Here is a 27,622-nt window from a genome sequence, read left to right on the forward strand (position 1 = left end):
TTGCATTTAAGATCCATTGACACGGACGACATCTGTGAACACGTTCTATTCTGCAAAGAAATGGAGGGGTGAACAACCAGAGAGGACATTTTGAATGTCGTTAACATGTTTATCAGCTGGAAATCCTGCAGCAGCGTCTCATATTTCTCATTGAAATGTATTGAGTACATTTATTTTCATGTTCATAAATCACTGCCTGTTACATGCTGTTCAATTCAAGTCAAGTGTTCAATGCAAAGTGATTCACATGCAATCTTCTTCTTTTTTATCCTAAAAGAGTTAACGTGAATTATGTTTTGTGAGCAAATCATTATTTATGAAGTTAATATATTTTTTAAACTAAATATTATTTATTTATAATTAAGTTATAGATTTATTTCTGTGAACAGATTTTTTTATTCATGTATATTTTTTATTTTATTTATTATTAGCAGCATTTTGCATATTTGAGTTTTGACTGGTTTTATGCCTTCTGGTGGTCAACGTCTTCTGTTTTTCTTTTTTGTTTGAACATGCAATGTTTGCCATATGAATGTTTTTGTCAGGTTCACTGTTGTTTGGCTTGAATAAATCTGACTTTACAGCACTGTACCTCTTTTTTTTTCCAAAAATGTTTTGCCCGTGTCAGGGGGTACTTGCTAAAAATGTATTTCTAAGGGGGTTCATCACTGAAGGAAGTTTGAGAACCACTATCGTAGATGACCCCACCCTTCCATTGACGTGTTCTCCCTACCATGACAAAGGTGGATAAAGGTGGAAAGATTTCATGTAATCCATGGACACCAGTGAGGATCACAAATCATTGAAGAAAAAAGGTTCAGAGCACTGTCTAGTGGGTCTAGATGACCCAACTCCCAATGTTAAAGTGCCCATGATAGCACAAGGGTTACAAATCCAGGGCACTACATTGTCAGCAGTTAGAGATTAGGATGGGACTTTGGACATTTCCATTCTTTTTCCACAACTCTCCGTTTGAAAAACTAAATGTTGTGGTAGGGGAATAATTCGGATTGGGCCCAAGTCTTTCATGTATTAGAATAGAGCTGTCATAGAAAAAACCAGAAGCGAACTTCGCAAAACTTGCACCGCTTTGACATTTCACACAAAGCCTCTTCCTACTGTAGATGCGCTAGTAGAAACAGAAAGAGATGAATTTGAGTTTAATACATTGTAAATGGCGTATACTTATATAGCGCTTTTCTACCTACAAGGCCCAAAGCGCTTTACAGTCACAGACCCATTCACCCAGTCACACACTCATTCACACACTGGTGGCCGCTCCACTGCCGAACACTGGCGCCAACCTCCCACCAGAGGCAAGGTGGGGTTCAGTGTCTTACCCAAGGACACTTTGACACATGGGCGTGCAAGATGGTAATCGAACGATCATGGGTCGACCACCCTACCGCTGCACCACGGCCGCCCTGTGGAGTTTAATACATGTTCAAGAGCATATACATCAGGCCTGTTCTTGAAAGTGTGTAAACTATTAAGTCACACAGGTTTTCCCCCCCCAGATTTTAATATGCTTTTGTGGTATATTTTGGAGGACATATATAAAGAACATTAAGATAAAATTAGTATTTCTGAGTATTTATTTAACCCTTGTGCTATCTTAGATGACCCCACCCTTACTTTGACGTGTTCTTCCTACCATGACAAAGGTGGATAAAGGTGGAAAGATTTCATGTAATCCATGGACACCAGTGAGGATCACAAATCATTGAAGATAAAAGGTTCAGAGCACTGTCTAGTGGGTCTAGATGACCCAACTCCCAATGTTAAAGTGCCTAGGAGAGCACAAGGGTTACATTGTCGTGAATTAGGAGCAGATGATAAGTTGCCAATGGATAAAGAGCTTAGAACCCTGCTCCGCTCAATTCTGATGCATCACTTGCAGACAAATACTAGATCCATGTACGTCTGTTTTGCTTGGAGCTGGAATCTAAAAGATTCTGGAGTCTAAAATGTACGTCTGGATAGCTGCAATATGGCTCACCATTTTTGTTGCACGGCTAATGTGTGGTTGGAGTTGTGAGTGCCTGAAGCTCTTAATGGGAAGAGCGGACGAGCTTACTGCTCGCAAACAGTCCCGTCTATAACTCTGAGCCAAATTTCCTAATACACTACAGAAACGGTCTTCAAAAATGATAGAGTTTTAATTTGGGCTAAAAACAGCATAATAAAAAAAACACTGAAAATTAAAAGATGATCCAAGTGAGGCTTTCAATGTTTGTGAGAGAAAAAAAACTTTATTGGGGTTGCAAAATTCTGCAGCATAGCTTAAGAAAACACACCAGCTGATCAATGAAAAACTGTCTAGCATGGCTGACAAATATTAAGCTGCTTGTCCCTTAAACTTTAGCTACAGAAACCATTTCCTCTCTTAACATCTCATCTGACAGGCATGGTGCTGTCGCCTCGGTCTTTTGTGTAAGACCAACATTTAGTAAACAGCTCTTTGAGAAAGCCTCTCCTGTGAATTGGTACTTGATTACCATGTTTATGTAACCACAGATGCCAAATTCATCAACAGAAACATCAAGTGGTTCCTGACCAGCAATAAAGAGCAGCAGCAGTCAACAAAGACCTTTTCGTTTATTGATGCAGATGACATCCTTCAAACAATAAACTCATTTCCAGGTAAGGTCTCTGTACAATGCTCACTCTTTAATATAAAAAAACATACCGGGGGGGCGGGGGGGGGGGCGTGCTAATGTCACATGGCTCCTTAAAAATTTCATGGCAGACACTTTGGAGGGGGGAAAAAAACGACAGCATTCAATCAACAAATATTTCAAGCAATAAATATGCATTTATAAATATTGTAAATGTACATCAGAATGAAAAGAAACTAACTAAATTCCCCTGTTTGTCCATGTGCAACTCCATTCTCAGTGACTTCTGTCTTCGCCTCACTTAAGGTAACAAAATACAGACTTTTTAGCAAACAAAATAAAGTTTTAATCGACTTTGGGGGGGGGGGGGGGGGGGTTAAAGGACACATCGCTCATGGTTCACATCTTTATCTGGACTGCGGTGTCGAACATACAGACGACCTGCTGGGCTGATTAGTCATCTCATGGAGCAAAGCTCTGGTGTCAGCATCGGTCCAATCAGTAGTCTCTGTTATCTTATGTACAAAACTTCAGTCCGTTGTATCTGTTTTGCTTTTACGAGTCGTTTGGGGAAGTCCAGCTGGCCCAGCAGTCATGACGACAGGAGGTGAGATCTCCCTCCGGTCCAACAGGGGGAGGCGTAACGCTTAGGGCGGGTTGCATAGACGAACAGCTTTGACACAGCTGCCTTTCTGGGATGGCTACAGGACACAGTTGGAGGACTGTCACCTCCCTTCCTGAATATCAGGAAAGGTTTGACAGTTTTTCTGGAACATCTGATCTTCTTCACGGAGGTTCTAAGACGACTTCTGAAGAAGAAAACGTCAGCGTCAAGAGGAAGAGGGCAGAGGGGTCGCCTGTAGAGAGGAGGCAGAGAACACACATGACACATGTGATAGTCAAATTCATGAAGATGTCCCTGGTTGGTTTGGAGCGTCACTTCACTGATATAAAAATAATACCTGAAAACAAACAGTTCTACTTTCAGCTGTAATCATATTTTGCCGGAAATGTGTTCACACTCTCAGAGAAACAGATTTGAGGAGTTTAAAGCTGATTGTTCCACTCGTCTTCCTCAGTAAATATGTATAGCGTTCCCTCGATAACCCATAGTTCACTTTTTGCAGATTTCTTTTTGGTTCTTGGTCCCAATTGGCTGTCGATATGGTCAATCTCCTCCGTGTGATGTCTCTTGAACTGACACACTGCTTCAGTTCACCAGAGTTACACAAATCTTCTATAACAAACAGATCTTTGTTTTCATTTTATAAAACTAAACTTATTTTTCTATGAAGGTTTGAACTTTGAGAGTTTAAACAAGAGAGAAAAGTGTGAAAATATTCATGTCTGTCTGAGAAAAGTGTACAAATTGTGTGGTTAGTGAGGGGTTAAAACATCTGTATAGGAACGCATCCCCAGGGATCAATGAGGAAACACTGTATAGTCTGTACCTGTGTTTACGTGTACAAAAGTAATCAGAATGAATGCCTGATCAGGATAAAAATGCGTCATGTAAACACACTGTTCCGACGGTGTGTGAGCTGGCGGAGGCGGCTTTTGAATGCAGAAATTGTGTTGCTGCGTTCATAGACTTTGCTGCTGGTCAGGTGTTTTTGTAAAGAGAGATAACGGGTCTGGTTTCTTCCTGCTTGCACATGCTCAGTAGGGGGGGGGCCTTTTAGGATTTCTGTAAGGTTATAGGTGTTGTGCTCTGGCATTACAGGCGTCCCTCGCTATATCACAGATGACATTTTGCAGCTTCGTGTATTTTTTTTAGAGCAACTTTTAATGCTTTTTTTTTTAAACATTGTACTGTGTTCTGCGTCCTGATTGGCTGTAGACCTTTTCGATTCATTCTCCTTCATGCGGTATCTCCCGTACGGAATGTGTTCAGTTTGTCGTATTTACATAAAGCTTCAAACATGATCCGATTTTTGGTTTTCATTCTATAATTCTACTTATTTTCTATGAAGGTTTAAACTTTGAGAGTTAAAGCAAGAGAGAAAAGTAAAAATGTTTTTGTCTTTCTGAGAAAAGTGCCGAAAGTACACAGTGAGGGGTTTTACAGCCTGAAAATGTCAGGGACTTGCTCAACCAATGCCTGGGTGTGGTTCTGTTAGATACTTACTAGTGTGAACTGGTCATAAACTTGCATGAGGTCGCTGATCTTGTACTGCTCTAGCACCACAAAGTTGTCCAGGTTGGTGCTGGACCTTTGCGCACAGTCCTGGCAGTGGACGATGTACGTTTTCCTGCTGTTGCTCTCGCTGGTCACAAAGAGCAGGTCAAACACTTCCACCTGAAACACAGGAGCAGCGTGAGCGCAGCAGCGTGAGCGCAGCAGCGTGAGCGCAGCAGCGTGAGCGCAGCAGCGGAGCTTCTGCACAAGTGTGCTTACTTCACAAACGCTGCAGTAATGCGCCGGCTCGCTCTGCGTCCTGCAGTGCCACACCAGCTCCTTCCCAGCAGCCAGCAGCGTCTCCCTCTGCATCTGACACTGCTTCAGAGTCCGCAACAAGCAATACCTGACAAACAGACGGGACCTTTTGAGCTCAGGACTGCGCAGAGATTGCCAACAGGCCCTAAAAACCACCAAGTCCTCACTTGATCATCTCAAAAAGCTTGTGGTCCGATACTTTGATGTTCCTCGCCATGTTCCAGGAGAGATGGATCATAGGGACAATGGATTTGACGCTCTGCAGCTTGTTCCACTCGTAGCGCTCAACTGCCAGCTTGTATTGATGTGCTGAGGATGAAGAAAAAACAAAAAGATTTCATTGTCAACTTCCGGTTCTGCATCCCCTTCTGGATCTGCTGCTCTCACCTGTGAGGGGTCCCACGTTCCACGCGATGTTGTTGCACCAGCCGATGGCCTGAACCCAGTGAATGGCGCCTGTGTTGAGCCACACCAAATCCCCGGGCCGCTGGATGAAGCGGTAAACGGGCACGTCGGTCTCGTACAGGTCCTCCAGGTTGGGCCACCAGGAGCCCATCAGAAAATTGATATTGTTCCTGCAAAAAGGTTTCCAGAAACATCAGTCACCAAGGACCGATCAGCACACCGCTCAGTTCTTTCTGCCGCCATACTTTTCACAGAAGCTGTTGATGACGCCCCAGTACGCCTCAGGGACAGCGAACCATTCGCAGTCGCCAGGTCCAATGTTGATGTTGACTGAGCAGAAGTTGTTGTTCTCTTGGTGGCCTACAAAAACGCAGAAGAGCAGGTCAGAATGACAGGAGTAAAAGAGGAGAGGCGGGGAAAGAAAAAGGACTACCTGGCGTCCTGCAGCCCGGCACCTTCATGTACAGCTGGACGGTGTTCATGCCCAGGATGGTGTGTCCCACGTGACTCAGCAGGTTACCGGCCGAAACCACCCTGGCAAAAGCAGGCAGCTTGGTCAGCTCCTGCAGCTGCTGCTTCCACCTGGAAAACACCCGTTAGAATGAAAGAAAGAGGAAGACGTTGAGGGGAAAAAAGCTGTGGATCTTGCTGAACTCACTTCTTCTCGTCTGACAGGTCGATGTTGGTTCCAAACTTGATGTGTCTGAAAAGACCTTTTCTTCTGCGCATCAAACTGAAAAGAAAGCAAAGGCATGGAAAGGTTGACACAAACATACAATGGAAATCTGCAAGTAAAAAAACAACAAAGCACCTCTCTGTGGAGCCTGCTTCTGCTTCCACCTCTCTCTTTTTCTCATTCTCCTCCTAAAAGATGCAGAGGAACTGGTTATGTTTTAGCAAAGTCCTTTGGATGTTGAGGAATTCGGGCAGACAGTAATGGAAAGCGTTCGGACCCGCAGGGAGTCCTGGAAGGACGAGGCCTGGTACTGTGCGTATTTGAGGATGGTGGTGTGGGAGCGGCTGCTCTCGCAGCGCCACATCTTCTTGGCGCCGCTGGGGTCCCAGTTTTCGTCAGCGGGTTGAGCGAGCTGGGTCCGCACCTCCACCAGATGTTCGGGGTTGGCCTCCACCAGAGTCTTTGTGGAGAACAGCCCTAAATCTGAGGAGGATGACAGGATGGCTCAAAAACCACTTCGACTAAAACACGCATTACATTAAGAAAAATGGACATAGATGAGGTTCACAAACTTTAAAGACCCACTTTGATCATCTTTTGATCTTTTTTCCAATTTAGAATTCGCTTATTTTTCTTTACATATGTCCTCCCTCATCAGAAAAAGAACAATTTTTCATCAGACTGGGTCTTTTAGCGCCATCATCCTCTTATTCTAAGCAAAACAGAAACAGAGAATTTTGTGTTTAAGGTTTTCTTTTGAAAACTGACGGAAGTAGCGCTGAACGGGTCGTCATTCAGAGGCGGCTCCTGCAGTAGATGGTGAAGCTCGCCGTGCTGAGAGAATCTCTGAACAAGGTCCTGAATCCAGACATGGAGACGTGATTACTGATGCTTTTGTGAAGCTCTCTGAAATAAATAAACCTGATCTCTTAACATCACCCATGTCTTCCATGCATTGACTGAACATGAAATCTACAGAGATAGAGTCCATGCCTCCATGTTGCGACGAGGCTGAAAACTCTGGAAGGTAGCTCCTCCCACACGCAGCGAGAGCGTCACGTTTTTTCTACAAGCATCCAGCGGCAAATTTGACGCCTGTCTAAACAGAGACACAGACTCACTGCATGAAAAATGTGGTCATGTCCTGACATCTCAAATATGACATCTGTCGCAAAAATGATTGCAAATTTTAAATTTGTGTGATTTGTAGAAAATTGTTTTTTCCTCATCCTTTCTTCTGGGTTTTCTGCTCAGATGAAGCCCTGTGCTGTCCTATGGACAAAGGTTTTTTTCCTCCCGTCTTCATTCCAAGAACATTTTCCATATTTTACACGTTTTCATGCCAAGTTATGTGGTGTGGAGAAATGTTTGCACAGTTCATAGAGCTGGAATGAAAATATATGAAGCAGCTCAATCTCCAGTTGACAAATGCTCTATTTTCATGATTCTAAGGAGCTGCAGGAAGCCCCAAGAAACAAACAATCAGATTACGGACTCGAATTTTACTCCTCAGGTTCAAACTGGGATCAGTAGTAAAGGTTTCACAGTGAACGATGCTTCTGGACCTGAGTCTTTCCTGGATTGTGGAAAAAGTCAGTTGTGGACTTTATGTTGACCTAAAGACAAACTGTTTCCCATCAGAACATTTAGGGGATAATGAACTACAGTTCAGATTATTTTACAACACATTACGAAGATTAGGTATTATTAAAAATAATAAAAGCATGTCATGACTATTGCAACATAATTATAGTTTACCAAATCTGTTCCACAAAACTTCAAGGAGAAGATGAAAGGAACCACAGACCTGTGGAGTGCAGTTACACTTCTCACCAGCGAGTGGTGCTCATGTCACAAGTGAAAGAAGTCATGCGGATGGAGAGTGTAGACTCCTGTGAGTCTACCTCACACACCAACTCCCAGAATGCCATGGGAGACCGGCGGCGGACACCATGCTGCCCGTCTAACATGCGAGATGCTGATGGCGTCTTACCCAGCTTGAGCGCTCCAGCCAGCCCCCTGATGACCGTGACCGGGTTGGCGGGGTTGGTGCAGAACTGGTGGAGTGGGGGGAAGAAGGCATCCCTTTTGTTTTCCAGCTGCATGTCAAGTAGGAGACAGATGGGCATCAGGGATGGCAGAGGCTGGAAAACCCCACAGTCATCTATGATGCACTTACATAAACACTGGGTGTGGGGGGGTTGAGTTTGTCTTTTGGGAGCGGAGGAGAGGGAGGAGCAGGGGGCCGAGGTGGGGGGCACCTGTCCAGGAGGATGCTGCTGGTGGACAAGCCGTTCCTTCCCAGATTCCTGTAGGAGCGTAAACACGACATTACTCTCCTGAGTGGGACCTTCCCACAGCTCCACCTTTTCCCTCAGCACACTAAGTATGCAAGTGTGGACAGAGGAACCCGCTTTACAAGAGTCAGAGATCAAATATTTCTACGTCTCAGACTCCACAGTCCTGTCAGACGTTTGTGAACAAACTATTTAAACGGTTTCCCGTTTCCCACAACAACAAAACATGACAGCAAAACAGAAGCACGAGTTTCCTTTGCCATGGCGATGGATCTCCTCAACACCATCACAAAGCAAATATTGGGCTTTTTTCATCTTCACTCTTCAGGGGTTGACATAGCCCAGAAATTTGCACTGGCCCACAGGGCCAGTAGTTTTTGAAACTTACTGGCCCTGCCTGAAAGTTACTGGCCCGACACCGCGCATAGCGGGACCCGCCGCTCCGCAGGTGCTTGCAACTTTAGGGGGGTCCGGGGGCATGCCCCCCCGGAAACTTTTAATATGGTGCAATTTGGTGCATTCTGGTGACATCACTTATTTCTACACTTTTCAATGACTGAAAATAGACCATATCAAACTTAAATCTGCTCTAGTTTGTTTCAGATGTTTTGAAGAGAGCACTGCAGTGTAGTAGGTAACACTAGTTCAGAAGTTTTCATGGTGCTTCTAACGGCAAATATCGCAATAAATCATAAACCTTAAATGTGTTAAAACAATCTAATGGCAGCTTGAACCATTTAACGAATCAAATAAATCCCTTAATGCATTTGACCAATCGGATGGACGCCTTCACATTGTTGACCAATCAGATGGAGCCCTGTTATGTTAGATGTTTGTAACCTTCGTCAACGTGGGTCATTTGGAGTATAATTTTTAAACTGGGAATGGTTATTTGGTTATTTTGCTGTTTGTTTATATACCGCAAATTATATCGTTATCGCAATTTTAATCTCTGATATCGCATATCGCGAGTTTTCCTCATATTGTGCAGGTCTACTGAGATCATTCAGCTAACTAGAAATACTTACTGCTTACAGTGTTGTAAAGAAAAACAAAATTAAGTAGTTTAACATTCTACTGCATTTGAGTCTGAGATTCAGGTATTTGGAGTTGCCTTTAATTCTTTGACATTCAGCTTAAAGCTTAGTGCATACAGTTTCATCTTCAATGCATTCATTAAATATCTTGCTGTCCATACTACTAATTATACCCATTACTCCATCTAACATATTCCTTTATATTCCTGCCATGTCTTCCACATCTCTGACATGCTTCAGTCTCTCTTCAGTGACGGTGTCGGATTTATAATCAAATGTAATAATAACCCACTGGCTTGTGCCTTCGTTGTTGCTGTTTAACATTGTTTTGTATTGAATTGTTACATTCAATAAAGTTTGAAAAAAAAAAGTAGTGAGCGCGTGCCGCGTGGTGCTCGGCAGTGAAAGCCGCGCGCGCGCAGGCAGGAGAGAAGGAGAAGTGATCAAAGGTTTCCCATAGAAACCCTTGAAGTCTGAACACAGGACTAGCAGAAAAACTAAATTATGAAGACGAGGTAAATCTACACGTTTTCGCAAAATTTACTTTATTGAAAAAGGTGAAGAATATATAAACCGTTAGATATTTTAGTGGCCCGAGCGGACAAGTGAAAAGTAAAGTCTTGTGGTCCGCACTGCTCGAAAAACAGGACCGGGCCAGCGGACAAATGGCTATGTCGAGTCCTGCTCTTTACTCTGAAGAGCTGCAGCAAATCAAACCAGCTGTGGTTTGCTGTGTTTAACTCAAAAGACAAAATGTGAGGAATCCCTTATTTAAAACGTTAAACATTCGTGCCGAGTCAAATTTTTTTTATATCTTGATCAGCTTCAATAAATGAGACGAACCAGATGTGAAGCAAACTGAAAGATCCTCAAACATTAGACAACACGCTGCAATCCACAATGGGAAACAGAGTTTTTCATGCTTTGGGAGAGTTCATAGAGTGTCCCATAATATCCAAAGGTTTGCACCTCAGTTGCCTCACTTAGAGTCAGAGGTCAGGACTAAAAACCCTCTCTGAAACAGCAGAGCTTTTTTCAGTTCCACCTAACACATCTGGATTGGCAGAGGCTTTTGGGAGTTGTGTTGTTTAGGTATGTCAGATGTAACCATCAACTGTATCTGAGAACTGGACTGAGTGACCCCCTCCCCCTTGGCATTCCAAACAGGAAGTACCTGCTGGTTCCAAGAAGCTAAAATCCTATAGACGTCTATAGAGAAATGAACAGCTATTATTCAATCATTCTATTGGTCAGAATAACTATTCTGACTTCCGTGTTCAAAACTCTTGCATTCACACGTAGCTATGCAAGTTTCCACAACCATGTTTGGGCTCTACGTACAAAGCTTGCAGCCATGGAACGCGTGTTGAGAGTTTAACCAGTTGAACTTTGACCAATCAGGGCCTCTGATTTGGCAGTGGCACATGGATGGCATCCCTTTTTATGTCGCAGAAATGCCAACTGTGTACAACTGATCATGAAGGAGAAATTAAGAATTGCGGTTTGTGTCTGTCTGGAATTCTATGAGACCAATCCTTCCATGTGTCGCAACAGAGATGTGAAAGAAAAAGCCTGGAGCAAGATTCACCACATCTTCATCACTTTGACATCTTCATCACTTTGACATTCCACACCAAGCCTCTTCTAACTGTATGTAGTGGATATGTGCTAGTAAATCGTATAAAAAGAAGCCCCATCCTGCTTGTGCAGGATGAACATCATGGGCTAAATGCACACTCAAGAAAACATGTACCGGTATAAAAACAAAAAAAAATTAAACAAGACAACGTGTTTAGCGCATTCCTGAAAATGCATCACATTTTCGGTGTGTCCGTAGCTTTAGAGCTGTGGACTTCAAATAGGCTCTTTCCTAATTGGCGAAAGTGGTTGCCATAGAAACGTTGACTCAGACTCGGAGCAGGACAATGTCAGTGAGCAGTGAATGGTCCAACGTGGCATCTGTATCACAGAAAAGGGGAGACTGAAGTGACTGCATTTGGTTGGAGCTGGAAGTCATTTTCTATGGATGATGTCAGTCCAGTGATCAGATCCAATCAATGAGTGTAACAGTTACACACGGCCTCACAAAGACAGCAGCATCCCAACTGTCTTCGAATAAATAAGGGGGTGGCAGAGTGATTGTCTGGGGCTGTTTTCGATTCTTCAGGAAAATTCACTTTATTCACTGAATTTTGCTTTGAACCACGTCATGTTGAAAGTCCATCAGCTGAAGTCTCTAGGCTTCTGCAGCAGAGCAGGATGCATAAACACAGCAGCTGGTCCACCTCAGGACAACACAACAACAAAACCAAAGTTTCAGAGCCAAAGTATTGACCTGGGTCTAGTCGAGATGCTGCCACATGGCTTCCTATGGGCTTAATCCAAGAGACTAGGACAGATATCGTATGTTTATACCGATTTGTGCGGGTTTGGATTTGAGGGTGTGGCTAGAAAAAGGAAAACATCTGCATGTTTTGCAAATGTGCAATGTAGAACTTTACAGAGAAGTACAGTTACCTGCTGGAGAACAAACCTAACTTCCCCAAACCTCACATCATCCTGCACCAGCCTGCACACCTTACAGCATACAGGCAATTGTTATAGATATATTATGCAAGAATGAGGATGGAATAAATGACCAAAAACAAGCGATTCTGGAAAACATTTCAAAAGACTGAGGTTGTCATTTTTCTAATCATCTGCAAGGTTCCAAATGGAAACATCTGCTGAAAACCACACCTGAGCTTCTTACCTGCACGCTTTCAGCACTTCACTGGAGCTAGGATAAATGGAAACCGACGACCAGGGACTCAAACCAGAAGACTGTCTGTGAGCTCCCCAAGCCTTCAGTGGGCTCCGGGAGTCCTCCAGCCCTCTCCCGTTGAGAGCAGGTCCCTGACCGTTGATGCTGGGCGAGCTGTTCAGGCCGGACAGGCCGCCAGGGGTGTGAGGGTCCGCTGAAGACGAGGAGGCCCCGGTTGTGGCAGAACACAGAGAGGATGACGCGCTGGCGTGCTCTGAGGGCGGCCCCGTGGCAGTATGGAGACCCGAGTGGATGTTGTTGATTTTCTCTGAGGAAGACCCTCTGTGGTTACTGCAGTCTGTGTTGTCATTACTTGTTGTATTGGCTTTTCCCTTTAGCAAGGCTGAGAGTTGAGGATTGTCAGAACTTAGTATACTGGGGGGGGAAGAAGAGTTCGGCTGAGGCAAGCTAGTGGCGCCGTCCACCCCCCCCGGCTGGATGTGATTAGCTAATCCCTCCATGGGGGGGGTGCTAGGACTGTGTGGAGCCTCTCCAGAAGGCCTGATGGTGGCCTCTGAACCTGACGCTAAGGTTGAAGCTCCATTGGTGCTTCCATTTTTGCCCCCAGAAGGTGCATTGTCTTTGGCGTGGACACCTGAGATAGTAGCAAAGTGAGGAGGCGAGGACAAGTGGTTGGGGGTCGTCTGGGGCGAGGTGGGGGATAAAGAGGAGGCTGAGGAAGAGACAGTGCAGGGCCCAGAACCATGTCCAACCTGATTCAGTATGCCGGTGGAGGAGAGGGATGTCTGAAGGGGGGAGGAGGACGAGGAGGAAGGGCGTTCTCCATTAGGACCAGCCGAATGTGAACCTGGATCTTTCTGAAGCTCCTGAACAGGGAAGAAGTCAAAGTTCACCAAAAATCTAACTGAAGTGAACAGATGCAGGTTTGCTGAAAAACCCACCTGAGTGGTAGTGTTGCGCTGCTGGCTCTTCCAGGTCTCATCTGCATGGATGGTACTGCTGCTGGTGGCAGAGCTGGGATGGTTGGCGGCTTCACAGGTGTGAGGTAGAAAGGTTTTCTGAGAGTAAGGCACATTTCCATTGACCGTGCTGCCGCCTCCCAACCACAAGCTGGGACTTTTGTCCGGGTGTCCTGCCGAAGGGCTCATCGAACAGGCCCCGTTGGCAGAAAGGGGGCGGGCGCCTGTGTGATCCAAGGGGGAAGAGTGGAGGAGAGCTGTGTGGTGGGGAGACGGGTGACCCGATGGGCCGTTGGAGAGGCCAGGCCGTGGTTGGTCTCCTTCTGCTGCCGACTGCCTCATCTGAAACACAGAGCAGCTCAGGTATCCATGTGTCATGAACATCTCCAAACAAGCATTCAGACGGGAGGCTGCAGACGTACCTGCTGCTGCTGCTGCATGGAGGAGAACTGCCTCTCCAGCTGTTGAAGCATCTGCAGCTCCGGAGGCTTCAGGTTTACCCGGTGGGCCCGCAGGTGATCCAGGTGCTGCAAGTCAGCGGAGATAAAGTATTCAAATACTCTAAAAGTAACCCTAAATACATCACAGACAGCAGCAGAAAAATAGATTTAAAGTGAAATAAGTGTTCTAGTTGTTTTTAACATGTTGTGCCATGTTTTTGATGATGAAAATAAAGCTTAAAATTGCATTTCTGACTATTTCTTTATTTGAATTGCTGTGAAAAAATGCTGTTAGACATAGAACCGGCCACAAGCTCCCTACTCCATTCCATTCTGACGTGTCCACTTGTAGAAGACTAGATCCATGTACGTCTTTGTTTTCCTCGCCTGACCTGGCATCTGCCTCAAAACTGCACACCATTTTTGCTGCACTGCGGATGTTAGTTTGAGGCTGTGATGGGCTGTAAGCTAGCCGAAAAGCAGGTAAACAGAGAGCTCGGTTATGGCTGACAGGAAGAGGGGCGGGCTTGCTCTATGCTAATGGTCGTGCCCACAACCCAGAGGTGAAACAACATGGCATTTGTGCTTCACCTCTGTGCCTCCGTCTGGTTATATATGTTTACATAACAATGATATACATGGTTGGACTCATTTATTGTTACATTTTATTAGAATTGTGGTTCTATCAGGAATTTGTCATGCCCTGTGCATTGTGATGACATCGGCATCAAGTTCTTATTACCTTAAGCTTGTGCGGTGGTAAATAGCAGCTGGCCATCTGCGGTTGATTGGAGCTGATGGAGTCTCTAGCATTCTGTCAATGAGATCAAAGCACCAAGATGCTCTTAGAGAGCTCTTAAACTCCCAACTTTCAGCAGTGGTGAAAGCCAAAGCTCTGTGTCGTACCTTCTCTGGGCTGGCACTTCGTTTCTTCTTGGCCGGACTAGTTTGTGGGTCTGAGTGATTACTGGCAGGTGGGGTCTCCCCACCTTTACAGGCCTGGAAATCCATCAGAGAGACTGAGGTGAGACTGGTTCTATGGCCATAGTTACAAGTGAGTCCAAAAGGGTCAAACATGGATGCAAATGTTGGACATCATGGAGTCTGCACAAACATGCATATGCCAGGGAGATGGACTTTAAGGGTTATGCATGTAAGAAATATATATATATACATCATTCATCCACACTTGGTTACCGCTCTTGTTGATGCTAAACACAGCATCAATGTCAACAGAAATGCTGTGAATGAATGCAACCGACTTAAAGGTCCAGGTTTTGAGCATCCGTGACACGACAATCTAACAGATGTGATCATCTAGAAAGCTGCTTTTCAAATGAAAGTGTGGTAATGAAACGGGTTAGGGTTAGGATGAAAAATGTAAAAAACCCGTTAAGAGGCTGACAGTAACTTTAAAACAATGCTGACGCAAGCGGAAGAGCTCAAACATGATGTGCACCTTGTTTCGATTTCTCAACTCCTCACCTGCACCTGATGCTGACAGGATGCAAGTCAACAGTTGTGACACACGAACTTTGATAATGTTGGGGGAATATGAGAGTTCAGGCTTGACATCTATACACATTTAACTAAAGCTAAAAGTCTTGGACATGTAACTTTTTTGTTCTAACCGACATTTGTTAATGTTGTTTGATGAAATCTCCTGTTAACGTGCCAGTGCCTTAATGTTGAAACTAAAATCGCAACTAAAATCGCAAAACAATTCATATTCTGCAGAAAGTTAAATGGACATTAGACACTAATTCATTGTATTTGTTATACAATTCATCCATTATTGAATACCTGCTCTATTGTATTGAAATTTGGGGAAAAAACTGTATATGAATTCAGTTCTCATAAGAAATATCACAGCTAAATGTTGAACTAAAGGGAAAGAACGATTTCAGGTCATGCTATAACCTTTAACTTCAAATCAGAGAGGCTAAATCAATAAACATGCTCAAAATATATACAAATATAATATTCCAAAAATATGAACATTAAGAATTGTTTTGTCTATATTTGACAGTTATATTTTGTGTTTAAACTAAGAGATCTGCATTTGTTGGTGTTCGGTATCGATCCCAGGATCTCACCTGCTGTGCCTGTGCTGCGTTCAGGGTCCCCTGCCTGGACGTGAGTTCAGCGGGGATGGGAAGGCTCCATGCCTCCTCAATACTAGGAAGCATTTTGCTCTTATTTTGCAGACTACCTGGATGCAGGTTACACAACTGAGCCTGAAGCATGAAGACAACAAAAAAAACAAAAACACCTAAATTAATTCCTTTCCCGGGGTCACAAAACATATCACAACAAGCACAATCTGAATTTCAAAAGCGAGTTATTTATCAATGCTAGGCTAGGAATCCACCACAACAGCAAAGATGGTGGCTGAGTGATGGATGTGGCGGCGGTGGCGGGGATGGCGGCGGAAGCAGCAGCAGCCCCACCTGCAAGAGTTTGATGCGCTGAGTCAGTGCAGCGGTGTTCAGACAGGCCCTGCTGCGTGTGGCATTGATGTAACACTTCATGGCGTCGTGCAGCTGGCCACAGGACTCGTAAAGGGTGCCCAGGTCCATCCAGGCGGCGGAGTGGTTATGATCAAGTTGAACGGCGCAGATGTAGGCCTGAAGAGCGTCCATAGGCTGGTTCTGCTGCTGGTAGAGCACGCTGCAGGGAAAAACAGCACAGATCCTTCTGAATCCCACCTCTATGCCAGTCGGATTTCATGAGAAAGTCTTCCTTCTTCTGAACCCCAAAAACTCTGGTATTACAAGACCTTCTGTTGAACCGCCCTCACTGTGTCAGTCATCCGAATCCGAATCAGCATAACTAAGGCAAGCCGTCACTGCCAGGATAAGTGGAAATTGGCTTTTTTTGTTGTTTTTTTTGCCAAGAGCGTGATTGTTTTTAAGAAGTGCAATCTCAAGAGGCGTTACCAGACGAGACAGGCTAACTTCGACAAACTAACGGTGCGAAACATTCAAGCAGCTGGAAAGTGTTTTACGACACAGCAGCAATTTTAACAAGAGCCTGCGAGTCAAATGAAAGTACCTCAAAGCGAGCTAGGACGTGGAAACTCCGAATGCAAAGAACTGCAAACCTTTTACTGATGAGGAATTCATTAAAAAAGACTGCCTGATGAAAATGGTGAAGAACATCTGTCCTTAGAAGAAGCAGGAGTTCGCTCATGTTTGCTCAGAACACTGAGGACTGGAGAAGACATCTCATCTGATATTACAGTCGGGGGCAAAAGGAACAGAGCTGGAGCTTTTTTCATTAGCCTGCGATGAAAGCTCAGACGTGTCCGACACCGCTCGTGTCTTTGAGAGGAGTGCAGTTTGTCCGTGATGACATTCCAGACCACCTGCAGACGGAGCTCGGTGAGCTGCAGTGTGACGTTGAGTGACGCAGTCGACGTGATGTACAACATACACTGGGCTATTGCTCGCCATTTTTGCTATGTTAATAGGCTGCAGACTAGTGAGAAAGCGCGTAAACAGATGAATGACGGGAAGTAGGGGTGGCCTGGTACGCCCACAACTCAGACAAGTATTTCTAAGAAACTCCTGCTGCTCTGCAGAAACGCTCTGAGAAAACGACACAACAGAGGTTTTTTGGTTTCGGCTAAAAACGGCATCATCGAAAGTAAAAGGAGGAGGATCAGAGTGGGTCTTTAAAAGCTTCATAATTGTCACACCACTACACAGGGAAACCTGTGGGGCCAGATGCTACGAGACAACAAAAACCTGGACCAAAACAAAAAGAGCGAACGCTCTAAAGAGACACAGATGAGACGAGCAGCAGGACGACAGAAGGAGACTGACTGCTAATGCAGCAGAAATCTGTTTGGTCTGTTGCTTTAGGGATCAAAACAGAAAAATATCCACTTTGGTAAAACCCTCAGGCTTTTTGGCAACAGCAGGAACCAAAAGAACAACATCTGGCTCCTGCACAGACAAAACAAAACAAAACAAAAGCGGATCCTAGCAAAGAATCAGGAGAGCTTCTTCTTACCCTATGGAGCACCAGGTATCAGCACTGGCCTCTGACTTGTCAATGGACTGACGGTATGAGATGAAGGCATCCTGCACCTTCCCAATACTGGAGTAGCACCTGAAAGTCAAACATTACATCTAGTCAGTTACTGAATCCTAAGAATATATTGGAAATCCCAGCTTTTAGGTTGCTTCTTTGCCAAGGCTTCATCCTGCTTTCTTTACATTTAATTCAATAGTACCTTGATATTCTGGAACAGAAACTAAAATGTGGATTCACAGAACTTGCATTGCAATCTGCTGGCACAGTTATTGTAGATGATAAGGTACAGTTGTTGGTCATTGTGTGGCTAACATTGGACTCTTTGAAAACAAAACCCTAAAATGCAGTTTTCTGATGTTAAAATCATCAAAGTCTGTTTGGAACATGTGATCCAGTCAAAGCAAATGTGAGGAGGTGTTTCTAAAGAATAAAAATAAATGACAAACATCGTTACAACATCCAAATTCATTTATCTATTTACAAATCTACCAGATTTAAACTAATTACAGATTAAGCCACGATAAATAATGCTTCATTTTGTTCCTAGGGAATTTCTCTCTCGTGACTTTTGGAAAACTATATTTGTTATGCGGTTTTACTGACACCACTAAAATGCTCCCTTTTTCTTCATGTTTGGTTAATTTATCTTCAACTTTCTGCTGTTCCCTTTAGGGGGCGCCACAGTCAATCATCCGCCTCCTCATCTTCTGTATCCCACTTGCTCTCACCTCCCACCCTCACATCCTCCTTCTACATCCATGACCCCCTCTTTGGTCCTCCTCTTTCCCCAGTAGCTCCAACCTCAGCATCAATGTTACCAACATCATCACTGTTCCTACTCTTAATGTTTCCAAACCATCTCAATCTGCTTCCCTGCATTTATCTCCAGAACATCCACCATGATCTGTTCCTCCTGAATTCATTCCTGATCCGCTCCATCCTCATCACTCTTAAAAGAGAACCTCAACATCTTCATCTCTGCTGCCTCTAGCTCTGCCTCCCGTCTCTCCACCTTTCCTTTCATTCTTGATGAAAACGAAACTTCATCAACTGACTGTAAATACCAAAACCATGTTGTCTCCAATAGTCTGTCACATGCGTAGATTAACAGGCGCTGAAAACAGAACAGCTGGCTTTCTGCTTGTTAGGAACTTTTTTCATCTGGGTTTAAAAAGAAACAATCAAGTGAGTTCAAATCTAAAGATTCAAGTTCTCAAATTCTGAACATAAAGCCCGAGTTGAGTCAAACCTAACACACTTAAGCTTGGTTCAAGTGTCAGTCCACGGGCATATAGTACATCGTAAAGTTGATCTAACTTTTAAAAGAGTCAGAGGCTCAGTGTACAAAATACTTCTTTTGATGTGATAAATGTTCATTGATCTTCTTGATGTAAGGCAAATGCAAACTTTTAAAATCTCCATTGACGTGAAGTTTGTGTGGATGCAGAGGCATTGAGTGGCTAATGTCTGCCAATGATGGAAGGGTTGGGGGTTTGATCCCCTCTGACACTTGCCTGCCTCCAGTGAGGCTCCACTGGTGTGTGAATGCATATGAATGTCCTGCTGAATTTGCGACTGAAAATAATGAAGTTTACATTAAAATTGCAGCAGGTTTCTAACAGTTGAATTTTTTTAGCACCGATATTTCAGCTGGAATTTTTCAAGTTGTTTTGTTTGGATTTCAAATCTTTATGGCTTGATTTGACTCCATGTCTTTGTAGGTTGTTGTTTGTGTTAAGACAAACCAATAGACACTTTCTGCCAGTTTAAAATGCTTTTTTTTAAAGGATTTATTGATCCTGAAAGTCTGAATCTATGAACCTCTCATTAGCTTGACTGAACTGCTTTTGTTAGCCTCCATCCAGCTTCAACTGCTGCCATATTTTGCTGTGCTTTACGGCAATAAAATGCCGTGATCCGGTCATGATTTATCCAGAATAATAAGCTTGAAATGTAAAGAGCTGATCATAATAAGAAAAAATTAAAGATCCGATCACTGATCAGGAGAAAACATCCGATTTCAAGTCTTCAACCACGTGATTGGATCGTGAAATCCCAACTTTTCATTGTTGGAAAAAGAAATGTGGCCCTCAGTCTCACCAAACACTGAAGTAGATTGGAGTATTTTATGAACAAAAACTAAATGGAAGCTGAGAAACTGGTTTAAATATTTCTATGGGTTCAAAGTTCATAACTATAATTATAGTTTTTCATTTTTTACCTAGAATGAGTTTTTCTTACAGATAAAGATGTCAAAACAGGGAGAGTGCTTCAATGTAAAAAACCTAATCAGCATCCAGAAACAACTCTTTAGCACTGACGTCTTGTCGTCATCTGTCCTACCTGCCAAGGAGGTACCAGGACTGGCCAGAGTTTGGGTCTGCTTCCAGAGACTTCTGCAGACACTGGATGGCGTAGCTGTCCTTGGTGCCTTTGTCTCCAAGCTGTTCCACTGTGTGATGCATCCAGCCTGACGAGCAGAACCGAATGTGATAAAACAGATATTCCAGTTCAGCGAGCAGCCAGAATTCAGCTCTGTTTGCAGAAGCAGTTTCCAAAACAAACCCCCGTGTCATGACCAATTCCACAAACACACAAAATCAGTCCACGCAAACAATGATGGATGATTACCAGTGTTGGGAATCTTACCTTAAAAAAAAGTAATAGGTTATAGTTAGTGGTTACATTGTCCAAAAAAGTAATTAAGTTAATAACTCAGTTACTGCATCTTAAAAGTATTTAGTTCCTCAGCCGGCAATAATACAGCAATAACTTGGTAACGCTATATAATAAGAGTCCTTAATAAACTATTTATAACACATTAACAAGAACTAGTAATGTTTTAGTAAGCTGCTTGTAAGTACATTAATTAGCATTTGTAAATGTCTTACAAGTTTAAATAAGCTGTTTATAAATACATTAAAATATTCCTTAATAAACTACTTATAAGACATTAACAAGCATGAGTAATGTGGTATTAAGCAGCTTAGAAAGACACTTATTAGCATTTGTTAATTCTATCCACAAGCTATTTATAAACTGCTTGTATGGGATTGATAAATATATTAACAGTTTTCTTATTAACAGTTTATTGAGTGTTTTGCAGCCCCCCCCCCCAATCTAAAGCGTGACCTCATCTAAATCTAAATAGATTTAGATTAAACATTGATACACTCTGTAGTTTTTGCTGCAATTCCCCTGAAACAGTCATCCAATGTTTTGGCAGAAGATGTGTGATTTCATTAGTGACAAAATGGATTCTTGTTTTGTTTGATTATGGAAAGATGTCTTGTATCAAAGATGTCTGATATCAAAAAAATATACAAAAGGACTCTGGTTTACTTTTAAATCTCTTGCTCATTTTGGCCAAATTTCATATTCATAAATGTAAATTCTCTTGTTGAAAACCCTGTTTCATTGTATTCTATTCTGAGTTAAATCAGTATATTAATAGTAATAGTAATTCTGAGAACCAAAAAGCAGTCAAAACCTTGTATGTGATCGATTCAACATTTTCTCATAGAGTTTAACCCCCTGGTTCTTTTCTATTTCTATTCTTGTTTTTTTATACATTTGTGTATTTGATATTTGCAATTATGTTCTTATGGCATACCTGAGAGTGAATCCTAGTAAAATGGCATAATGTGCAATAAAGTTTATAAAAAAATTCATAAATTGCTTGTATGCAATTAATAAATATATTAACAGTTCCCATGTCAAGCTGGACTTACATTTTCTTAAGTCCATCTGATATGACTAAACCTCAACACTAAACCAGCTTGATGAACGAGAACCTTCATTGACAGTTTGAGTGTTTTGCAGCCTCCTAAACTGATGGCTATGTTTGGCCACAAAGAACCGCAAAGTACAGAATAGGAACAGTGACCTTTAGAACACTAACCAACTCTTCAACACATCACAACAACAATGTGAAACAAGAGAAACACCTACTGTCCTTTACAGAACGTGCCTTATAACATTTCAAACCAAACGAATTTTAATAAACTACAAACTGTATGCATTCAGAATCTGTCCACAAGCAATTTATAAATAGCTTGCAAAGATCACCTCATATTTGGTCACGCTTTAGATGGCAAAACACTCAATAAACTGTTAATAAGAACACTTAATATATTTATTAATCCCATACAAGCAATTTCTAAATAGCTTGTGGATAGGATTAATTATAGCATTATAGCACAAAAACAATGCAAAAAGCTATAAATATTAATAATGATAACCTCACATAAAGCTGTGTATTCATTTCTGTTCCTGACATGTCTGAAAGTTTTACAGCACAAAGGGGAAAGTTCAGCTCTGATGGGGTCTTTGAAGGACTCATCAGTGGACAGCGAGAGCAGGATTTCCACAAGAAGCTTTGCAATACGTTGCAAGCAGGTGGACCGCACGAAATATTAAGATCAGATAGCTCAGTGAAACCGTAAAAAAAAGTTCATTTACATTTTTTCTCAGGGCAGGGACAGGGGACAGTGGACAGGGACAGGTTGTAGCAAACACTTATACAACATGAAGGGGCAGCGCGGGTGTGTTGTATAGGGTTTTCCTTTTAATAGCCCCCACAAACCCTGTGAACTGTGCAAGGAGCCCCTTAGTGCAGTTCAGAAGATAAGTGGGTGCTCCTTGTGTGCAGCCTGACTGTTAGAAATGTGGAAATTAGGCAGAGTGTAGTTTGTGTGAGCGTCCTACAGGAGTCCCACAGGCACACCCCATACGTGCTGCATTTGTGCGTGGTCAGTAAGGAAGCAGTACGTGCAGCTTACCGACGACTAAAGTGTGGCATTAGGGCACAACATAACCGCATCACCTGTACGTCTTAGGCGCGTGTAACTTACATTACAATAAATACTGCACATTCATTTACCACATGCATGATAACAGCATGTTCCATTTTCTTCATGTCCCTTTAGGTGGTCGCACAGCCTCAAGGGGAACTACAAGAGACACCTGCGCTCCACTTAAGATGTGGCAGGTCCGGTCTATGACCATCCATGGACCCAAAACCCTGCAGCACCCGCACAGGTGCATGTGCCAAATACCTCATGTTTCTCTTAAGTCAACATCTCAATATCAACTCCTGTATTTGAAATACTTCTAAGACCAGAGCTCTGTACTGCAACTGTCTGGATGGCTGTAGTGCCGGGGTAGAGCAGTCGGCCTTTCAAACTGTAAGATCACATGCTCGATTCCCGCTCTTCCTGCCCGCGCGTGCCAGTGCCTTTCTTTATCCTCATTGGTGTGTGAATATGTGAGAGTGTTTGCAACAAGGTGGAAAACGCTGTATAGAAAAACGCCATTTAACACACGGCTGAGCGTTTACCACTAGAAATGGAACTTTCAAAAATGAATCAAGCAACAGAAGGTGAGAAGCGTAAAAGAACTACAGGCACACAAGTGACAACAAGTTTAATGATACGAATTATATTCCATATTCTCCAAAAGAAGCAACCGCAACACTTCTCTGCAACCACATTACTAAAAAAGATCTAAATAACTTCAATCTGTTTCAGTTCATTCAGTATGTGCGGCTTTAGACCAAAGAGACGTACCTAGTTGTTGTAGCGTGGTTGCCTTCACCTGAGCAGGAAGATTTTCTGTCTGCAACAGACTCTCATAAGCCTCTTTTGCTGCTCTGTACTTCTTCTGCAGATATTTAAAAAAACACACACACACACAGAGAAAATGAAACCATGGATGCTGTTGTAACCACGGAGCTTGATGGTTTTCCTCAGACAGACACAACAGCTCTGAAGACCTGCTGGCTGACTGACAGGTCAGTTACACACACAGAAATGGAGTGGGGGTGGAGGACAGGCCAGACTCCACCTGTCTGGGAGCTCCACGTGTGTGTCTGCACTTGATTGCTGCGCATGCTTTGTCCTTTAGGAGAACCTGAGCTGCCAGACTCCTCAGTCTGTGTCCTCGCTGAACTCTGATCGAAATCCCTCAGCCAAAAGAAATGCAGCTCAGTTTATCAACAGTAATGCTGAGCTCTGAAGCTTTTGAAGCTACGAACAACACTTTAAAGCTGAAAGAAAACTTTTGAATGAAATACACACTCACTGGCCACTTTACTAGGCACACCCGTTACATTTCTAATCAGCCAATCAAATGGCAGCAACTCAATGCATTTAGACATGCAGACATGGTCAAATGATCTGCTGCAGTAAAAGGCAGCATGTCATAAAGCTGGAATCCTCTCAGACTGGTTTCTTGAACATGACAATGAGTTCACTGGACTCAAATGACCTCCAAAGTCACCAGATCTCAACCCAATAGAGAAAATTTGGGATGTGGAGGAACAGGAGATTGGCATCATGGATGTGCAGCAGACAAATCTGCAGCAACTGCATGATGCTATCATGTCAATATGGCCCAAAGTCTCTGAGGAATGTTTCCAGAACCTTGTGGAATCTATGCCACTAAGAAATAAGGCAGATCTGAAGGCAAAACCTGCTACTAGTAGTACCTAATAAAGTGACCAGTGAGTGCAGCTAATAACATTTTTTTGGCTCTCCATTTGTTCCTTTAAATTTTTTTGCAGATATTCCTGTTCTACCAGCTGCTGATCACTAGGATCAGGTGGATTTCTCCAACAAGAACCTACAAGAACCGGGCTGTTTTGGAAAAGAAGCAGGAAAGCAGCTTTTAAAACCCAGAAGAAAAATAAATCTATTACATGCAATTCCACAAAAATAAGCAAAATCAGGAAAATAAAATGGCAAAAAAACGACGACTTCAGCAGGAAGATTTCAACATTCAGGGATCCGCTGAACAGATGGATAAGGCCATATGAAATTAGAAATGTAATTATTTTCAGTCCTAATGTAAATATTGTATGCAAACCACCAGCTTACCTGAATTTCATACAAATGAGCGATATGGAACTGAACTGTGAGGAGAGAGCAGAGAACAAGCACACAAAAACAGAATTAGCTTTCAAGATGTGAACAAAAAATGATCTAACAAACCCAAAAATCCAACCCACAATCTTCCTCTGATGCAGATTGCTTAAATGATGGAGCACAGATGGTTTTTGAAGTGGGTCAACATTTTTCACAGACTAGACATAATTTTAAACCAAGGCCTAGCAGCTCCCACCCCTTTTTCAGTTTCCATGGCAACACCAATCTTGGGCAGTCAGCAAGGAAACAACAGCAAAAGAGAAAATGACTTCAGAAATATTCTTGCCCCCCCCCCAACCCCCAGAAGTGCACTGAAATGGCTGTGTGCCCCCACAGCTATAGAGTTGAGGGTGTGCTCTACTTACTTTCAGCTTTGGACAAAGTGCAGAGATTGGAGTCAATCAATCCCAGCTGAAAATGCTGCAGGGGTTAAAAACAAAGACATTACTTTTATTAGTTTATGCTCGAGTGGCATCTGTCAGATGTACACAGTTCCTCCGTTAAAGTCAGCTTAAGGTTTTCAACTGGTGCTCACAAATCAATCTAAATAAACATTGCATCGTTCTACAGCAAGCCAGAAAAATGACCTTCAAGCTACAATAGAAACGTCTGGAGTTGACGTCTGCAGACCACACCCCCCACACAGTGATCACAGAAGAAGGCGTGGCTTTAAAGACCTACTCCAACCATCTTTGGAGCCATTTTAAAGGCGTTCCCAGTAGAGACGCCCCATTTCTGAACTCCAACTGAAGCATCATTAAACCAAATCATGGGGACAGTGAGTTGTTGCTTCCCTAGAGCATACACAAATGTTTACATCGAAAGTGTCAAACACACTTTGTGCTTAATTTAAGAATGTATTATTTATTGCTTTATGACATTATTCAAGACTTAGTACTAGCCGACTGAAAGGGTAATCTTCATTGTATTTACTTACTGGCAAATGATTCTGTCGTCGTTTTGTCATGCATAAATTGTACAACAAACCAAAACAAAACTGTGACCCAAAAATCAAAGTCCAAACTGAACCGTGTGCTGATGCATCCCTAGTCCACCGTGGCCTTTTCATCATGATTATGCCGTTTTAGTCTAATTCAGTACAACTTTTTCTCCTTTTCTAGGACAGTTTCTGCAGAGCGGCAGGAGTTTATCAGAAAATGGCCTCTTAGTTGTGAACAGGACCATTTGTGCAAAGATGCTGAGAGCTCCAAGTTTACACGCTTACAGCCCATCACAGCCCCAAGCTAACATTACCTCCAACAAAAAACGGCGAGCAATTTAAGCATGTTAATGAATCTATTTGTCTACACGTGGCTTGCCCATTGTCGTTTTTATTTAACAAATATTTTTTCAAGCAGCACTTTTTTGTCTGTTCTTGATTCACCACGATTTGAATAAAGAAATACTCAATTTTTAGCTTCATTTCCCTCCATTAGAACATGTTAAAAATACCATCTGTACTGGAGTGGGTCTTTAAATGAAGTGCATTGATCCAAGGTTGAAACTGAAACCACATGTCCACCAGCATCCATGCCGTTTTATCCCAGCATCCCAGTGAAAGTCAGGATTGCCTTAACCTTGGAGCAAGGTGGAGCAAACAACCGATCAATAGCTCCATCCCACACACAGCTGCAGAGGCAGAGCGCTGAGGGATTTCTTACAAAAACAAAACGTTGCAAACGTGGAATATTTACTGTCTATTATAAAATAAAGTACTTTGGACAGTTTAAATAAACAGACAATAAGGAAGCAACCCCAAGACCAGACACCAGTTTAAGGTGACTATTCCTGTGGAACCGTCACAGTCACAGGTTTGACTGTGCTTTCTTCCTGAATGAGGGATCCCTCTCATCCTACTCAGCATGGAGCGCAGAAGCCTGCTGAGACTAGACCCACAGCAGCAGGAATGCAGCACACAAACATACACACACAAACAGCCAACTCCACCGGTCTGTGGAACATTTCCCTGCAGCACAACTGTCTGACAAACACACCACCAGCAACACAAAAACTATAAATAGGAGTCCACAGGAGCCCAACAGCAGTGACATAGATGTTCACTGACTAAAAAGGGGGGGGTCCATCAATGGAGGCTTCACCCGGACCACACACACACACACACACACACACACACCCACACACACGCGCAGCACTGCTAAGAATAAACCAGCCTAAACAGCAAAGCCACATGACACAATTCAAACACTCCTTAAGTCCCCTACCTTGGCTTTAACATCCCGGCACGTCTTTTCTATCCCTCTTTTTCCTTTTCCCTCTTTCCCTGCCACAATAACGCAGCAGCGCCATCATTTTGGCTTTCCACCTCTCTCGTCATGTCTCCTTCTCCTCACTCCCTTCAACAGTCTCTCAGCAGTCTTTTACTCTCCCTCGCTGCCCCTCCTTCCTCCATCCTCGTGTCACTGATTTCTATTCGGCCGACGGCTGCAGTGGAGAGTGCAAAGATGACATGCAATCCCAGCGAGCAGGAAGGAGGAGGCGCGCGCCTCCTCTCCTGTTTCTCACCGTCCAAAGCTCCTGTGTGGCTGCAGATCGGTGCATCGTCTCAGTCCTCCTCCTCCTATCCTCATGGCTGAATTAGTAACCACTAATGGAGTGGAGTCTGTATGTTCATGAGCATCTGTCTAATTGCTGGAGGCTCGTTCAAAGCATAATGTGTAAATGGGAAGGAAGTCGAAGCTTTAGAGAGGCTTCAGGCTGCAGAGAGCTGCTCTTCTTTGTGTTTTCTTTCACATTTCTCTCTGTCTTATTCTGGATGAGTGCACACTCCACCCCCTGCAAACCTGAGGGAGTTTGCAGGGCCACAGCCACACCATGAGTGCATCATCCAGGGCAGAGTATCCCTTGTTTTCCGAAGCATCCCAAACAATAGCACATGCATCAACTCTAGGGGTGTAACGATCAGTCGACATGATCCAACCATATGTGTCTGAAAAAGGTGTTAATCAAATCGAACTATAACATTATAAAATCGTTTCAAAATGAAGTAGATCCCAAATATCAATAT

The 27,622-nt window shown here is 43.3% G+C and overlaps 1 protein-coding gene across 3 annotated transcripts in view; it reads right to left on the reverse strand.

The window, feature by feature from the left end:
• Positions 1-2,230: 2,230 nt before the first annotated feature.
• Positions 2,231-27,622, reverse strand: part of kdm6a (lysine (K)-specific demethylase 6A) — a 40,964-nt gene continuing 15,572 nt past the window's right edge. The window contains exons 1-25 of one of the 3 annotated variants that reach the window (XM_078939514.1): positions 27,121-27,222; positions 24,963-25,017; positions 24,550-24,584; positions 23,242-23,335; positions 20,018-20,144; positions 17,651-17,749; positions 16,084-16,303; positions 15,730-15,870; positions 14,540-14,632; positions 14,376-14,447; positions 13,616-13,720; positions 13,176-13,535; positions 12,223-13,100; positions 8,316-8,445; positions 8,130-8,235; positions 6,414-6,619; positions 6,272-6,324; positions 6,119-6,193; positions 5,894-6,042; positions 5,706-5,820; positions 5,443-5,630; positions 5,223-5,364; positions 5,017-5,143; positions 4,747-4,917; positions 2,231-3,475 (exon numbers count right to left, since the gene is read on the reverse strand). In XM_078939514.1, the coding sequence (XP_078795640.1) occupies positions 3,449-3,475; positions 4,747-4,917; positions 5,017-5,143; positions 5,223-5,364; positions 5,443-5,630; positions 5,706-5,820; positions 5,894-6,042; positions 6,119-6,193; positions 6,272-6,324; positions 6,414-6,619; positions 8,130-8,235; positions 8,316-8,445; positions 12,223-13,100; positions 13,176-13,535; positions 13,616-13,720; positions 14,376-14,447; positions 14,540-14,632; positions 15,730-15,870; positions 16,084-16,303; positions 17,651-17,749; positions 20,018-20,144; positions 23,242-23,335; positions 24,550-24,584; positions 24,963-25,017; positions 27,121-27,156 (3,804 nt within the window). In that variant the 5' untranslated portion in view covers positions 27,157-27,222 and the 3' untranslated portion in view covers positions 2,231-3,448. Of the gene's footprint in view, positions 3,476-4,746; positions 4,918-5,016; positions 5,144-5,222; positions 5,365-5,442; positions 5,631-5,705; positions 5,821-5,893; positions 6,043-6,118; positions 6,194-6,271; positions 6,325-6,413; positions 6,620-8,129; positions 8,236-8,315; positions 8,446-12,222; positions 13,101-13,175; positions 13,536-13,615; positions 13,721-14,375; positions 14,448-14,539; positions 14,633-15,729; positions 15,871-16,083; positions 16,304-17,650; positions 17,750-20,017; positions 20,145-23,241; positions 23,336-24,549; positions 24,585-24,962; positions 25,018-26,819; positions 27,020-27,120; positions 27,223-27,622 lie in introns of those variants that run through there. The other 2 variants (XM_078939515.1, XM_078939513.1) reach the window with 2 other exon arrangements.

This window comes from Oryzias latipes, chromosome 21 (assembly GCF_053564925.1).
Source record: "Oryzias latipes strain Hd-rR chromosome 21, Olatipes_Hd-rR_3.1".
In the NCBI taxonomy this organism is placed as follows: domain Eukaryota; kingdom Metazoa; phylum Chordata; class Actinopteri; order Beloniformes; family Adrianichthyidae; genus Oryzias; species Oryzias latipes.